The sequence below is a fragment of the Mustelus asterias genome, chromosome 13 (assembly GCF_964213995.1).
Source record: "Mustelus asterias chromosome 13, sMusAst1.hap1.1, whole genome shotgun sequence".
Classification (NCBI taxonomy): Eukaryota; Metazoa; Chordata; class Chondrichthyes; order Carcharhiniformes; family Triakidae; genus Mustelus; species Mustelus asterias.
In genome coordinates, this window is record NC_135813.1 from 43,283,832 (window position 1) to 43,301,552 (window position 17,721).

General features: G+C 45.1%; 1 protein-coding gene across 1 annotated transcript in view; it reads right to left on the bottom strand.

Annotated features, from left to right (window-relative positions):
• The window catches only part of pnpla7b (patatin-like phospholipase domain containing 7b), a 320,408-nt gene that overhangs the window by 132,495 nt on the left and 170,192 nt on the right, over nt 1-17,721 (bottom strand). Inside the window, exons 22-24 of the mRNA XM_078226670.1 lie at nt 10,697-10,760; nt 3,991-4,159; nt 1,840-2,022 (exon numbers count right to left, since the gene is read on the bottom strand). Of these exons, the coding sequence (XP_078082796.1) occupies nt 1,840-2,022; nt 3,991-4,159; nt 10,697-10,760 (416 nt within the window). The remainder of the gene's footprint in view (nt 1-1,839; nt 2,023-3,990; nt 4,160-10,696; nt 10,761-17,721) is intronic.

Below are 17,721 nucleotides of genomic sequence, written 5' to 3' on the forward strand. Positions count from 1 at the left end.
CTATACAAGGCATTGGTGAGGCCGCAGCTGGAGTATTGTGCACAGTTTTGGTCCCCTTATTTGAGGAAAGATGTAGTGGTATTGGAGGCAGTTCAGAGGAGATTCATTGATTCCAGAGATGAGGTGTTTGTCGTATGAAGAGAGATTGAACAGTTTAGGCCTCTACTCTCTGGAATTGAGAAGAATGAGGGGAGATCAAATTGAGGTATACAAGATGATAAAAGGTATGGATAAAGTAGACATGGAGCAGATGCTTCCTCTTGTGGGGCATTCTAGGACGAGAGGTCATAGTCTTAGGATAAGGGAGAGCAAATTTAAAACAGAGTTGAGGAGAAACTACTTCTCCCAAAGGGTTGTGGTATTCGCTACCCTAAAGTGCGGTGGATGCTGGGACAGAGAGTAAAGTTAAGGAGGTGTTAGACGGATTTTTAATTGGTAATGGGTTGAAGGGTTATGGGGAGAAGGCAGGAAAATGGGGATGAGGAGCATATCAGCCATGGTCGAATGACGGAGCAGACTTGATGGGCCAAATGGCCTAATTCTGCTCCTATATCTTATGAACTTACGGCAGTACAGTGAATAGATGAAACCATAAAAAGCACCAATTGTGGTTTGCATCTTCGAGCTCGGGACACTCAGACTGCAAGAGGGAAGTGTCCCATCCAGGAGAAAAAGGCAAGAAAAAAAAAAATATATGTATATATATATATCCACATCAGGCTGGTTACTTTATAAAATTTCTTTTTTTAAAAATGGACAAAGGTTTTACGCCGACATGGCTGACTAACCAGGACTCACAGCAGAGGAATTTCCAGCCTTCAGAAACCGGGAAGGACCTGATTATTTTCAAAGAGATGCTAATGCCCTTTGACTGGAGAACATCAAATTACAAAGAAATGCAATAAACCCTTTACATTTCTATGGCAGAGCTCTAGCCCATGGAGATGGTAGGTCTGCCAGGACAAAAGGGACCCTGACTCCTCTGTTAAACCTCTCCAGATTCCAGACCTGGGAAAATACATCTTCTTTCCAATAACGAGGAGAAAAAGTAGGAGGCATGTCACGCGACCTCTCCAAGCTGCTAGAGCCTGTAATACTGCCGCGTGGAACTGAACGCAGGTAAATTGCCCGGCCCTCATCTACACTGTGTATGATTGGAAGATCGGAATTCCTGTATCGGTGCCTGGAAGATTCATTCATCTCTGCGTGCCTTCTTCCATCGGGGAAGTCATCACTTCTGAAAAGACAGTTCACCCTGCAACAGTTTCAGCTTGCTAATCCCTGAAAGAATAAACCTTCGGGCTTTTGATTTTAAACTCTGGACTCCCGTGAAACCATAACTCTCATTTTTTTCATAGTCTTGCCCTGCACCCCTTTCATTCCCTTATCCCTCTTATTACACGAGTGCAAAAGGGGCGTTCATTGCAAAATCCCTTCCCTGCATTTTGTCTGTGCAAACTAGACCAACCTTCTTATTTTCCTTTATCACGAGTTTGCTGTGGGGTTAATAATAGAGAATTGGATCACTACAATCTGACGGGTTGGGGAAAATCACTTAGAAAGGGGGATGTCAAAAACCAAAAACTGCTCTGTTTAGGGACAGGTAATGGGGGGAGAAATCAGGGCTGTTAAATTAAAATCCCCCTTCTGTCTGTAACAAGAGGTTTTGATAAATTTGTACAAGGCCACACTTGGGCGACTCAGTAAATTTATGGATCCCTAACAAGCTCCGAACATGCCCACTCCCTCTCGGAGGCGCTGTACGACAAATGCCACGTCTGAGAATCCTTCAAATTAAAATATGGCATCAAACAACATGGAGATTTCTCAGCTTCCTACCAGTTTAGGCAGCCTCTTGCGAGAGAAGACCCGGCGAGGACAGCAGAGGTGAAGATGACCTGAGCACCAGCTCCTCATGTTGAGCCACTCGACAGTGCGGGCTGGTGTAGGCCCATCCTCCTTGTGCAGTAGGATGAGCTGTTTGAGGGCACGCACAGCTGTGTTCTCCAACATTCGCTCCAGCTGAAAACAAAGTGATTCTGCAGATTACAGTCATGAAGAGTCAGGTGTTCATAGAATCCCTACAGTGCAGGAGGAGGCCATTCAGTCCATCGAGCCTGCGCCGACAGCAATCCCACCCAGCCCACATCCCCATAACTCCATGTATTTACCCCACTAATACCACATTTTGGGACACTAAGAGTCAATTGAGCATGGTCAATCCACCTAACCCACTCATCTTCGGACTGTGGGAGGAAACCGGAGCACCTGGAGGAAACCCACGCAGACATGGGAAGTGTGTGCAAACTCCACACAGTCACCCGAGGCCAGAATTTAACCAGAGTCTCTGGCTGTGAGGCAGCAGTGCTAACCATTGTGCCACCATGCTGTATCGCTGGGCTAGCAATCCAGAGATCCAGGATAATGCTCTGGGATCCGGGTTCAAATCCCCCATGGCAGATGGTGAAACTTGAATTCAATGAAAATCTGTAATTAAAAGTCTAAAATGATGATCATGAAAAGTATTGTAAAACCCATCTGCTTCATTATGTCCTTTAGAGAAGGAAATCTGCCGTCCCTGCCCGGCCTGGCCTACATGTGACTCCAGAGCCACAGTAATACCCTGATGAATGGGCAATAAATGCTGGTCCAGCCAGCGACACGCGCATCCCATGAAAGAATTTTTTAAAATGACACTGAATTGGCTCCTAGGCGCCTAACCTGAGCCACTCCAAGGTAGATAGGTTCATGGACGAAAAGAAATTGGTTTAGGTTGGAGGGTCACAGTTTTTTTTTTAACTGGTCGGTGCAACATCGTGGGCCGAAGGGCCTGTTCTGCGCTGTAATGTTCTATGTTCTATGTTCTATGAACTACACTTCATCTCCCATTGCTGATCACATTACCATATTGTACAGCGACAGCATTTCCCTTTCATAGCACAGAGCGCTACTCAATCCGGCTGGCAAGCAGATAAACTGGAAACTAGAAACGACTGGCACGGTGGCACAGTGGTTCGCACCGCTGCCTCACAGAGCCAGGGGCCCAGGTTCAATTCAATTCCGGCCTCAGGTCACTGCCTGTGTGGAGTTCACACTCTCTCCCCATGTCTGCGTGGGTTTCCTCCGGGTGCTCCAGTTTCCTCCCACAGTCCAAAGATGTGCAGGTTAGATTGCTTGGCCATGATAAGCTGACCCGAGAGTCAGGGGGATTAGCAGGGTAAATGTATGGGGTTATGGGGATAGGACGTGGGTGGAATTGTGGTCGGTACAGACTCGATGGATCGAATGGCCTCCTTCTGTACTGTCGGGATTATAGGATTCTATGACTGCCACCCGGCCTTCCTTGCGTGGTGAAGTACACTTCGCTGGCCTCCTGCCTGAGGGTCAATAAAGTCATATTCAACATTTCCAGGCAGAGGAAGTTTCAGTGCCATAAAAATACAATGAGCCTTTGCGAATAAACTGGAGAACATTTCAGTATCGCTGCGAGTATGAAACACACTAGGGAGAGTAAAAGAGAAACAAAATACTGTGGGTGCTGGAAATATGAAATCAAAACAGAAAATGCTCGACAGATCAGGTAGCATCTGTGGAGAGAGGAACAGAATTAAATTTCAAGTTGGTGACCTTTCATCAGAATCATTCATCATGTTAACTCGGTTTCTCTCCACAGGTGTTGCCTGACCTGTTAAGTATTTCCAGCATTTTCTGTTTTTATTACTATAGAAGTGGTCTACAGACAGCAAAAGAGCCACATGTCCAGTATACACAATACTGCTCCAGTCAGAGCAGCGATGTGACACGATCTTTTATGGAAAAAGGAATAATTTAAAAAGTCATTCACTCTCTCCCAATCCTCTTATGATTTTTGTGTGCCCAAAGGCAAAAAGCTCATTCTTTCGATAGAGGTAAAACTGACAAAATGAAAAGTAAACGGGTACATGATTACAATTCCTATAAATGACCTGGAAAGTTCAACATCTGACCCACCTCTCCAACGGTTGGCTCCTGCTCTCCCAGCCCAACAATAAGGATGCAATCAGCCTGCCTGATACAGCGCTGGGTCCACGGAGTCATGCTGCTGTCAGACTGGTACAGCACAATTCGATGGATATCTTCTTGCTGAGCTAGCCAGCTTGATAGTCGGTACTCGTGGATACTAAAGAGACAGAAAGACAAGGGATGGTTCAGAAGTGAAACACTGGAAAGCCAACGTCAGTCAACAGCTCAGGAGAGAATGGACAAGAGGTAGGGCAGAACCTTTCTTCACAGCTTTTTTTTCCTTTTATTCTTTCATGGGATATGGGCATCTCTGGCAAAGCCAGCATCTGTTGTCCATCCCCAATTGCCCTCGAGCTGAACGCTTCAGAGGACAGTTATTAGCCAGCCACGTTGCTGAGAGTCTGGAGTCACTCGGAGGCCAGACTGGGGTAAAGATGGCACATTTCCTCCCATAAACCAGATAGATATTTCTAGCAGTCAATGAGTAGATTCATGGTCATGATTATTGAGACTAGTTTTACATCTCCCATTAACCTGAAGAAAGCATTTTAATACCATCAGAAAAAAAGAGTGGAAATAATATCTTTTTAAAAAGACGCTCTGAGCATGAAGAGGGAGGGAGTGAATGGATGCACCAATGGCAGCCTGCTTAAAAAAAGTCAGTATATTATTGGATGATGGAAAATATCGTCAAGGTAACTTTGGATTTATGATACCCCCAAACCTCCACTATTGCGGTGTTTATTGTCTAATTTCTAGGTTTAATCTACATCAATTAATAGAGATTAATTGCTGTTAATGGTCAACAACTCCAATCTCATTAAAGGTCACTCCCAGGATGGTAGAGAGTGAACTAGATGGACCTTGGATATTCCACATCTCGTGGTCCCTATCTCAGAGGGATTGGATTTGATTTGTCACATGTATTAGTATACAGTGAAAAATTTTGTTTCTTGCATGCTATACAGACAAAGCATACTGTACATAGAGAAGGAAAGGAGAAAGTGCAGAATGTAGTGTTACAATCATAGCTAGGGTGTAGAGAAAGATCAACTTAATGCGAGGTAGGTCCATTCAAAAATCTGATGGCAGCAGGGAAGAAGCCATTCTTGAGTCGGTTAGTACGTGACCTTAGACTTTTGTATCTTTTTTCTGACAGAAGAAGGTGCAAGAGAGAATGTCCGGGGTCCTTGATTATGCTGGCTACTTTTCTGAGGCAGCGGCAAGTGTAGACAGAGTCAATGGATGGGAGGCTGGTTTGAGTGATGGGCTAGGCTTCGTTCACAACCCTTTGTAGTCTCTCGCGGTCTTGGACAGAGCAGGAGCCATACCAAGCTGTGATATAACCCCAGAAAGAATGTTTGTATGGTGCATCTGTAAAAGTTGGACAGAGTCGTAGCGGACATGCCAAATTTCCTTAGTCTTCTGAGAAAGTAGAGGTGTTGGTGAGCTTTCTTAACTCTATTGTCGGCATGGGGGGACCAGGACAGGTTGTTGGTGATCTGGACACTTAAAAACTTGAAGGTCTCGACCATTTCTACTTCGACCCCATTGATGTAAATAGGGGCATGCCCTCCACTATGCTTCCTAAAGTCGATGACAATCTCCTTTGTTTTGTTGACATTGAGGGTGCAATTACTGTTGTCGCACCAGTTCAACAGATTCTCTAGCTCATTCCTGTACTCCTGTCTCATCATCATTTGAGATCTGAACCACTACGGTGGTGTCATCAGCAAACTTGAAAATCGAATTGGAGGGGAATTTGGCCACACAGTCATGGGTGTATAAGGAGTATAGTAGGGGGCTGAGAACACATCCTTGTGGGGCACTGGTGTTGAGGATGATCGTGGAGGAGGTGTTGCTGCCTATCCTTACTGATTGTGGTCTATGGGTTAGGAAGTCTACGATCCAGTCGCAGAGGGAGGAGCCGAGGTCCAGGCCACGGATGTTTGGAGATGAGTTATGTAGGAATAATGGTGTTGGAGGCTGAGCTGTAGTCAATAAATAGGAGTCTGACATAGGTGTCCTTGTTATCTAGGTGTTCCAGAGTTGAGTGCAGGGCCAGGGAAACGGCGTCTGCTGTGGACCTGTTGCGGCGATAGAGGAAAGAGGAGTTCTGTACAGACCCTACAGGGAGAGATGGTGAGGGTGGTCCGCGGCTTTGGTATTGATCTGCATATACGGTTACTTTTTTCAAGGGAGACAGACTTCACTGTACTTTGCCATCATTTAGTTTTAAATTCAGACGTGATGAGCACGCTTGCCGCTTTTCCAATTTCTCCCATTTTCCCGTTTATCCGTTGAGCAAGACTCGGTCTATAGTCGCAATTCGATGCTTCTCTCCATGGCTAGATTCATTTTATGTGCAAAACAGTGCAGTCAGACCTACACCCGTAAGATCAACAAACTCCAGTTTTTTTTTAAGCAGGTAACCACAACAACAGGAATAGAGAGTCTTTAACTCGGAGAAGCATCCCAAGACAGTTCGCAGAGACGTCACAAAGAAAAGGTTACAGATCATTCTCTGACAAACGTTCTCTCTGCCTGGAAGGTCTGCTGTTTTGCCTCTGACTTTTTGTTTGATTTCCTTAAAATACTTGCTTATGTGTCATTTTTCAGTTCTAAAATCAGAACATGACCCAAACCGGTCTCTTCTCTCCAATAATGCTGATGGATTATTTCCTATTCTTGTTACAGAGCTGCAACATTTTTAGCCAAGGATACAGAATCATCAAAGCTACCGTGGATACGGCCATCCTCACTCGCACTGGCAATTCCATCTTTAAAAGAATGATGATCTGGAAAGGAGAAATCGCTTCCATTCGCAGGAGGTTGCTAACCAGAAGACACAGGGTCAAGATAATTAGCTAAATATCCAGTGGGAAAATGTCTTTTTTTTTCCTGACAGCTAGTTATGATGATTACACTGCCTGAGAAGATGGCACCAAACCAATTGCAAAAACCCAAAATACAAACAGAAACTGTTGGAAAAGCTGACCAGGGGGTCTGGCAGCATCTGTAGGGAGGTAAACAGAGTTAATGCTTCAAACTCATATGAATGGAATGAAAGGATACGGACTCTAAATGCATACAGTTTTAGTTTAGGCAGGCATCATGACTGATGCAGACTTGGAGGGCCGAAGGGCCTGTCCTTGTGCTTTGTTCTTTGACTCTTCTGTGAACTTGAGACATTAGCTCTGTTTCTCTCTACAGACGCTGCCAGACCTGCTGAGTTTCTCCAGCTTCTTCTGCTTTATATCAGATTTCCAGCATCCACAATATTTTGCTTTTATTTTAGTGAGAAAACTCAGTTTGAAATAAAATTTGGGTTCAACTGTTCCCCAACTAAAATAACAGTGAATTTGGAATTCTCCTTGCCAACTTTCAGATTGCTGAATCACCTTAAATGCTCTAAGCTAAATGCTGAATGCTTATCTACATGTTTGCTGGTACCACCCAGGTCTTATTTTTCTTAGCAAGAGTACCGGCATTGTGTATGTAGCCTGCCCCACCCAGAAATCACTTGTGAAATCAGAATAATCAAATAAAAGATAGACTAGAAGAAGCTGACATGAAAGAGGTAGGAGGCCATTCTGGGGAAGGTGGGACCTGTACAAACAGGACGGGGTGCACCTGAACCAGAGGGGCACCAATATCCTGGGAGGGAAATTTGATACGGCTCTTCAGGGGGGTTTAAACTAATTTGTCAGGGGAGTGGGAAAAGGAGTTGTAATCCAGAAGTCAGTGTTGAGGGTGGTGAGGTCTTGGGGAAGGTATCAGGGTCAAGGGTGGGTACCGGTAGACAGGAAGGTGGGTTGAAGTGTGTCTACTTCAATGCAAGGAGCATCCGGAACAAGGTAGATGAACTTGGGGCGTGGATTGGTACTTGGGACTACGATGTTGTGGCCATTACGGAGACGTGGGTAGAACAAGGACAGGAATGGTTGTTGGACGTTCCGGGGTATAGATGTTTCAGTAAGTGTAGGGAAGCTGGTAAAAGCGGTGGAGGAGTAGCATTGTTAATGAAGGATAGTTTAACGGCTGCGGAAAGGCACTTCGAGGGAGATCTGCACACTGAGGTGATATGGGCTGAGGTTAGAAATAGGAAAGGAGCGGTCACGTTGTTAGGAGTTTACTATAGGCCCCCAAATAGTAAGAGAGATGTGGAGGAAGAAATTGCTAAGCAGATTATGGATATGTGTGGGGGTCACAGGGCAGTTGTCATGGGGGACTTTAACTTTCCAAATATTGATTGGAACCTTTGTAGGTCAAATAGTTCGGATGGGGCAGTTTTTTTGCAGTGTGTGCAGGAGGGTTTCCTGACACAATATGTGGATAGGCCGACAAGAGGTGAGGCCACATTGGATTTGGTACTGGGAAATGAACCGGGCCAAGTGTTAGATTTGGTTGTGGGAGAGCACTTTGGAGATAGTGACCACAATTCGGTGTCTTTTGTTATTGCAATGGAGAGGGATAGGGCCGTACGGCAGGGCAAGGTTTACAATTGGGGGAGAGGTAATTATGATGCGATTAGGCAAGAATTAGGGGGCATAAGTTGGGAACAGAAACTGTCAGGGAAAGGCACTAATGAAAAGTGGAACTTTTTCAAGGAACAAATACTGGATGTCCTTGATAGGTATGTCCCTGTCAGGCAGGGAGGAAATGGCCGAATGAGGGAACCATGGTTCACGAAAGAGGTGGAATGTCTTGTGAAAAGGAAGAGGGAAGCTTATGTAGGGATGAGGAAACAAGGTTCAGATGGCTCGATTGAGGGTTACAAGTTAGCAAGGAACGAGCTGAAAAAGGGGCTTAGGAGAGCTAGGAGGGGACATGAGAAGTCCTTGCCAGGTCGGATCAAGGAAAACCCCAAGGCTTTTTACTCTTATGTGAGGAATAAAAGAATGACCAGGGTGAGGTTAGGGCCGGTCAAGGACAGTAGTGGGAACTTGTGTATGGAGTCAGTAGAGATAGGCGAGGTGATGAATGAATACTTTTCTTCAGTGTTCACCAACGAGAGGGGCCATGTTTTTGAGGAAGAGAAGGTGTTACAGGCTAATAGGCTGGAGGAAATAGATGTTCGGAGGGAGGATGTCCTGGCAGTTTTGAATAAACTGAAGGTCGATAAGTCCCCTGGGCCTGATGAAATATATCCTTTGGGAGGCAAGGGATGAGATTGCAGAGCCTTTGGCTTTGATCTTTGGGTCCTCACTGTCCACGGGGATGGTGCCAGAGGACTGGAGAGTGGCGAATGTTGTTCCTCTGTTTAAGAAAGGGAATAGAAATGACCCTGGTAATTATAGACCGGTTAGTCTGACTTCGGTGGTTGGTAAATTGATGGAAAAGGTCCTTAGGGATGGAATTTACGACCATTTAGAAAGATGCGGATTAGTCTGGGATAGTCAGCACGGATTCGTGAAGGGCAAGTCGTGCCTCACAAATTTGATTGAATTTTTTGAGGAGGTAACTAAGTGTGTTGATGAAGGTAGGGCAGTTGATGTCATATACATGGATTTTAGTAAGGCGTTTGATAAGGTCTCCCATGGTCGGCTTATGATGAAAGTGAGGAGGTGTGGGATAGAGGGAAAGTTGGCACATTGGATAGGTAACTGGTTGTCTGATCGAAGACAGAGGGTGGTGGGGGATGGAAAATTTTCGGATTGGAGGCAGGTTGCTAGCGGAGTGCCACAGGGATCAGTGCTTGGTCCTCTGCTCTTTGTGATTTTTATTAATGACTTAGAGGAGGGGGCTGAAGGGTGGATCAGTAAATTTGCTGATGACACCAAGATTGGTGGAGTAGTGGATGAGGTGGAGGGCTGTTGTAGGCTGCAAAGAGACATAGATAGAATGAAAAGCTGGGCTGAAAAATGGCAAATGGAGTTTAACCCTGATAAATGTGAGGTGATTCATTTTGGTAGGACTCATTTAAATGTGGATGACAGGGTCAAAGGTAGGGTTCTGAAGACTGTGGAGGAACAGAGAGATCTTGGGGTCCATATCCACAGATCTCTAAAGGTTGCCACTTAAGTGGATAGAGCTGTGAAGAAGGCCTATAGTGTGTTAGCTTTTATTAACAGGGGGTTGGAGTTTAAGAGCCGTGGGGTTATGCTGCAACTGTACAGGACCTTGGTGAGACCACATTTGGAATATTGTGTGCAGTTCTGGTCACCTCACTATAAGAAGGATGTGGAAGCGCTGGAAAGAGTGCAGAGGAGATTTACCAGGATGCTGCCTGGTTTGGAGGGTAGGTCTTATGAGGAAAGGTTGAGGGAGCTAGGGCTGTTCTCTCTGGAGCGGAGGAGGCTGAGGGGAGACTTAATAGAGGTTTATAAAATGATGAAGGGGATAGATAGAGTGAACGTTCAAAGACTATTTCCTCGGGTGGATGGAGCTATTACAAGGGGGCATAACTATAGGGTTCGTGGTGGGAGATATAGGAAGGATATCAGAGGTAGGTCCTTTATGCAGAGAGTGGTTGGGGTGTGGAATGGACTGCCTGCAGTGATAGTGGAGTCAGACACTTTAGGAACATTTAAGCGGTTATTGGATAGGCACATGGAGCACACCAGGATGATAGGGAGTGGGATAGCTTGATCTTGGTTTCAGATAAAGCTTGGCACAACATCGTGGGCCGAAGGGCCTGTTCTGTGCAGTGCTGTACTGTTCTATGTTCTATGAGGCACGGTGAGATTTTTACCTGTCCAAAGCATTAGATCCAAGGCGCTGCTTGATAACATCACTGTTCAGAAGCAAGGCAGGACCTGAAATAAAATTGTTGACTTGGTTTTAATAGATATTGCAATAAGGGATTCACATGGTGAAAAGTGACTATGAGCAATTACATGAGAAGTAACCTGCGCATAATTATAAAGAACAAATGAAAAAGTTCAAATAGCCATCACTGGATACGGGGACATTATTTAGTTTGAAACTATCTCATTGCCTTTGGGGCTTTTGATGCAAAGTCGTGGTACCCCAACAGCAAATCAGGAAGAAAGTGTCGCAATTCAGGGAATTCAGGTCAGATCAAAATGCCTCGCCCTATTCATGTCAATCACTGAGGCGGTGAGAAAATCCTGGAGCTCCCAAACAAATGGCACAAGGACTATTGAAGGGCGAGTGAGTATGGGCAATAAATTCTGACTTTATCTGCAGTGCCCATAACCCAAGAATCTATTTTATGAAGTGCATTACAGTTTCAAAATGACATCATATTCCATGTTAACAAGCAGGGTACGGTATATATCGAGCACGTCTGCATTACAGTGCAGTCTGAAGGAGCAGTTATTTTCTGAGGGGCAGTGGAACAAGCTGCAGTTGAAGGATCCGGCACTAATTCCAAATTTGAATGTTGTTTTACAGGCACCAAATACAACACATTCTCAGCCTGCAGACCTCCGGGGTCTCAGTTCCCACACCTGCTTTATAGCATGTTAGACTAGCACTGCATTCCTCTCCATAAATGGTTTCCAAAGGAACAAGGAGATAAAATGTAATAACATGGAGCTATCCTGTGCTTAGCAGATGTGAAAGCAGCAGTGAAAGAATGACAGTGTACAGCTAAACAATGATTGCATTGCATTACCTACAAATCCCTCTATCATCACTGTCCAATCCCCATCTCGTCAACCTTCTCCAGCATTACAATGTAGGTATGATGCCTCCAGCCACTAATCTTTGCAATTTTCCATTTTATTTCTGCTCTGCTTTGACTTTAAGCCTATAGTTATTATTTAAAGTAATTCTGGATTTTCTTACTTGGTAGACAGTGATATAACCCAGCTGTGACTCTGCTTTGCTTAATCAATAGTAATCAGGAGTGAGCTGTTTTTTCTAAACTTTGTGTTCTCTCCATGCTGGCTAGCACAGCTGCTGTTTAGACTAAATCTCTTGTTTTTCCACTTTCTCAGGCTGGAATACTAAAAGGAGTTGTATTTTTGTTGTGATCACAGTTACTATTCCTCCTGGATTCTGTGACCCTTGGACCAAGTTGCTGAGAAATCCTCTCTGGTGTGGTCACCTGACGCATCAGAAGATGACGTTTAATTAATGGACATTGATGGGCGGCACAGTGGTTCGCTCTGCTGCCTCACAGCACCAGGGACCCAGGTTCGATTCCCGGCTTGGGTCACCGTCTGTGTGGAGTCTGCACGTTCTCCCTGTGTTTGCGTGGGTTTCCTCCGGGTGCTCCAGTTTCCACTCTCACTCCAAAGATGTGCAGGTTAGGTGGATCGGCTATGCTAAATTGCCCCTTAGTGTCAGGGGGACTAGCTAGGGGTAAATAAGTAGGGTTATGGGGATAGGTTCTGGGATGGGATTGTGGTCGGTGCAGACTCGCTGGGCTGAATGGCCTCCTTCTGTATTGCAGGGATACTATGATTCTGTGACATTACATCTGACTGATAGCAAATGAGGAGACACCATCAGCAGCGATGTAAATAACCTAGATACAGCAAAGTTTGCTTACTCTTGTACTCTGTGAGAAGAACTGATACAAGCCGAGATTTGTTTTGGGAAGATTGTACCAGGCTTCAAGAGGCTGGAATGCAGGAAAGAATTCAGCTTAAAGGGGTCATACTTGATCTCATCCTCAGCAGCCTGCCTGCCAGATGCATTTGTATATTGTGACAGATACATCTGTCTATTGTGGGTGGCATGGCAGCACAGTGGTTAGCACTGCTGCTACACAGCACCAGGGACCCAGGTTCAATTCCAGCCTTGGGTGTCTGTGTGGAGTTTGCACATTCTCCCCGTGTCTGCATGGGTTTCCTCTGGGTGTTCCCACAATAAAAAAATGTGCAGATTAGGTGAACTGGCCATTCTAAATTGCCCCTCAGTGCCCAAACGTGTGTAGGGTAGGGGGATTAGCCATGATTTAAAATGTGGGGTTACAGGGGTAGGATGGGGAAAGATGGCCTGGGTAAGGTACTCTGTCGGAGAGTCGGTGCAGACTCAATGGGCCAAATGGCCTCTTCTGCGCTGTAGTGATTCTATGACTCTATGATCAGTAAAGTGACCACCGCACAGTCCTTGTGGAGATTGCAGTGGTTCAAGAAGGAAACCCATCATCACCTTGTCGAGGGCAACTTCAGATGGGAATAAATGCTGACCAGCCAGCGACAGCCACATCCTGTAAATGAATACTTGTCATACTACTCATTCCTGAGTCCAGACTACAGCTTCAAACCGGAGACTCAGAAAGGAACTCTCACGACTCCTTACAACAACTCTTCAAGATCTGTGCATTTCTCCAATTCGGATCTCTTACACCGCCTCAGTTTTCTTTGCTCCACCTATTGGCAGCCATGCCTTCAGATGCCTGCACCCAAAATTCTGGAATCCTCCCCCTAAAATTCTCTCTCACTTTATCTCCTCCTTAAAGAGAGAATCTAACCACCTCCCTTTGACATTCAACAGCATTACCTTACCATCCACATCCTGGGGGTCACCATTAACAGGAGCTTTAACTGGACGAGCCACATAAATACAGTGGCTTTAAGAGCAGGGCAGATGATGGGTGTTCTGCAGTGAGTAATTAAATTCTGACTTTCCAAAGCCTTTTCACCATTTACAATGCACAAGTCAGAAGTGTGATGGGATGCCCTCTAATTACCTGGGCGAGTGCAGTGCCAACAGCACTCTAGAAGCTTGACACCATCTAGGACAAAGCATCCTGTTTTATTGGGATCCCATCCACCAGTTTAAGCATTCATTCTCTCTGCTACAATGTATCTGGGAGCGGTGTAGCATCTACGAGATCACAGCCAAAATGGCCTTTGACAATACCTTCCAAATCCACAACCCCTACCACCCAAAAGGACAAGGTCAGCAGACAGATGGAAACACCACCATAAGAATATAATAGGAGCAGTTGGTCATTCAGCCCCTCGAGTCTGCTAGGCCATTCAATAACAACTTGGCTGGCCTAACCTTGGCCTCAACTCCACTTTCCTGACTGTTCTCCATAATTCTTGGCTCCCCAATTGTTCAAGAATCTATCTAACTCCGATTTGAATATATTCAATAAATTTGCCTCCACAGCTCTGAGGCAGAGAATTCAAACATTCACTACCCACAGAAAAAAAATCCTCTCACCTGAGGTTTAAGTGGACAACCCCATATTCTAAAACTATCGCTCACCCGCCGCCCACTTCTAGATTCTTCCATGAAGAGAAACATCGTTTCAGCATCTACCCTGTCAAGTCCCTTTCTACTTGTAACAATAATAAATAAAAACTGAAAAAAATGTTGCCTCATAAAATAACCACTTCATCCTATTATAGAAAGGATATGATTAAACTAGAAAGAGTGCAGAAAAGATTTACTAGGATGCTACCAGGACTTGATGGATTGAGCTATAAGGAGAGGCTGGATAGACTGGGACTTTTTTCTCTGGAGTGTAGGAGACTGAGGGATGATCTTATCGAGATCTATAAAATAATGAGGGGCACAGATCAGCTAGATAGTCAATATCTTTTCCCAAAGGTAGGGGAGTCTAAAACTAGAGGGCAGAGGTTTAAGGTGAGAGGGGAGAGATACAAAAGTGCCCAGAGGGACAATTTTTTTCCACACAGAGGGTAGAGAGTGTCTGGAACAAGCTGCCAGAGGTAGTAGTAGAGGTGGGTACAATTTTGTTTTTTAAAAAGCATTTAGATAGTTACATGGGTATAGAGGGATATGGGCCAAATGTGGGCAATTGGGATTAGCTCAGGGACCCAGATTCAATTCCCGGCTTGGGGCACTGTGTGTGTGGAGTTTGCACATTCTCCCCGTGTCTGCGTGGGTTTCCTCCGGGTGCTCCGGTTTCCTCCCACACTCCAAAGATGCGCGGGTTAGGTGGATTGGCCATGCTAAATTGCCCCTTGGTGTCAGGGGGATTGGCAGGGTAAATGCATGGGGTTATGGGGATAGGGCTTGAGTGGGATTGTGGTTGGTACAGACATGATGGGCCAAATGGCCTCCTTCTGCACTGTAGGGATTCTATGATTCTAGACAAAGGGAAATAGTTAAGACAAACACAAGAATCATTCTGCTCCATTCTTGGTATCTCCAAAATCCAGTTACAACTCAACAGGACCATTGGACCAAACCAGGTAACCACCCTCCTCCCCAGAGTATGGTGTGTTAAAGGACGCCAGACAACTCAGGAAAGTGGATAGAAACTTTAGCGACCAATCCAGTAAAAGAATGGAAATAATTGTACTAAACATTTATAATCACTGGTTAGACCTCAGCTGGAGTAGTGCGTCAAATTCTGGACACCAGACTTTGAGGAGGGTGTCAAGGTCTTGGCAATGGTATAGAGCACATTTAACAGAATGGGGCAGGGATGACAAGAGTTCAGTTCAGTGGAGAGACTACAAAAGATTGGATTGTTCTCCTTAGAGCAGGAGAGATTAATAGAGATGTTCAAAATCATGTTTTTGATTTGAATTGGTCAGGTTTGCTTTCGAGGGCAAAAAGGCGGATAAGCAAAGGACACAGATTTAAGATAACTGACAAAGTGTACCCAGAGGAAACAAAATAACTTTTTTATGCAGCAAGTTATCATCTGGAATGCACTTCCTGAAAGGGTGATGGAAGCAGGTTCAATGATACTTGCATATTAATATTGAAAAGGAGAAGAACAAAGAAAAGTACAGCACAGGAACAGGCCCTTCGGCCCTCCAAGCCCGTGCCGATCATGATGCCCTAACTAAAGGAGAAAGAAACTTTCTGCCTTTACTGGGTCCATGTCCCTCTATTTCTTCCCTAGTCACTAACCCATCCAGATGCCTCTTAAATGTTGCTATTGTGCCTGCTTCCACCACCTCCTCTGGCAGCGCGTTCCAGGCACCCACCACTCTCTGCGTGAAAAGCTTCCCCCGGAAAGGGCTACAGGGAAAAAGCAATGGAATGAGAACAGTTGCGTAGTTCTTTCAAAGAACAGTTCCGATTGGTTGGCCCAAATAGCCCCGTCTGATGCACGATTCTCTGAATTAGGGTTAGGAATGCCACAAGTGGAGACAATGAGTTATTTTCCTTTAGGACTTAAAGGTACAAGGATAATTAACCACCAGGCCAAAACACCTCACTGATCGACTCCTGGACACGTCAGCTCACAAACTACAAACCTTTTGCCCAAGAATTTTTACATTCACGGGTCATTATAGAGGTAATAAACAGGACTGATAAAGTTAATCCTGTCTATTTCAAACAGAATTATGATGACGTGAGGCAGAGTATCAAACAAACAAAAATCAAATTAGGATTAATGTCTGGAAGTGAACGTGTGAGAATTCTGGGCAGGGCTGTGGAAGCATTGGCTCTGAAATTATTTTAAAATCACAGTTGGATATTGTGATGGGGGGTGGGGTGGGACTGTAAACTCAAAGGATGGATGAGGTTGGGGTGGTGTCAAATGGTCTTCCTGAATTATCTTTATGAAATGCTATACCATTGGTAATCTCATGAGATACAGCTGCACAAAGCAGACATATCACATCTGCAAAAAAAAAGTTCCAGATAATTTGTCAGGCATTTGCAGAGCACCATAGGGTAGAAAAACAGCAAGCGCATCTCTCGATAGAGAAAGAAGCAACACAATGATGAAAAAGTGCATCACAGAATAATCTATGAATAATTCGGATGTTAGAAGTTATGGAGTGTATCGGTGTCTGATCTCCATATTGAGCAGTGAGAGCAGAGAAACCATTGCAGATTGCAATTGGTTGACTGGTGGGATCAATAGGTGAGAATTCCTTCCCAAGAGGCTCAAGTGCCTGTTGCACAGTCAGGTGGCTGGTTTGTAGCATGAGTGAGGAACGAGTTTCCTGTTAACCAAATTGCAAGTGATTTCTTTATCAGCCAGATTCAGCAGAACAATGCATCACAACTAGCAGCAGTAATACTACACGCAAGAGCGTGGCATCCCCTCGTGCGACGTTAAGACACTTCCGGCTTCGTTTGGAGCAAAAGGAACTAATTGATAAAGAGAAATCAGGTACAGGGAATGTCTGCATGGGTTTCCTCCGGGTGCTCCGGTTTCCTCCCACAGTCCAAAGATGTGCAAGTTGGGTGAATTGGCCATGCTAAATTGCCCCCTAGTGTCCCAAGATGAGAGAGTTAGAGGGATTAGCTGGGTAAGTACGTGTGGTTACGGGAATAGAGCCTGGGTGGGATGCTCTGTTGGTGCAGACCCAATGGGCCAAATGGCCTCCTTCTGCACTGTAATGATTCTATGATTCTTCAGAATAATGTCAGGTTATCTTTTGGGGTGGCACAGTGGTTAGCACAGCTGCCTCAGCGCCTGAGACTTGGGTTCAATTCCAGCCTAGGGTGACTGTCTGGAGCTTGCACATTCTCCCCGTGTCTGCGTAGGTTTCCTCCGGGTGCTCCGGTTTCCTCCCACAGTCCAAAGATGTGCAGGTTAGGTTGATCGACTATGCTAAATTGCCCCTTAGTGTCCCAAGATGTATAGTTTAGGGGGATTAGCGGGGTAAACATGTGGGGTTACGGGAATAGGGCTTGGGTAAGATACTCTGTCGGAGAGTCAATGCAGACTCAATGGGCCAAATGGCCTCTTTCTGCACTGTAGCGATTCTATGATAAATTCAACAACACTTTTAAGGAACAAGCATAATTCCTTAAGTGCAACAATGACTACAGTTCAAAGTACTTAATTGGCTGTAAAATGCTACGAAACGTATTGTAAAAGGCAGAAAGGCAAGTCCACCTTTCTTT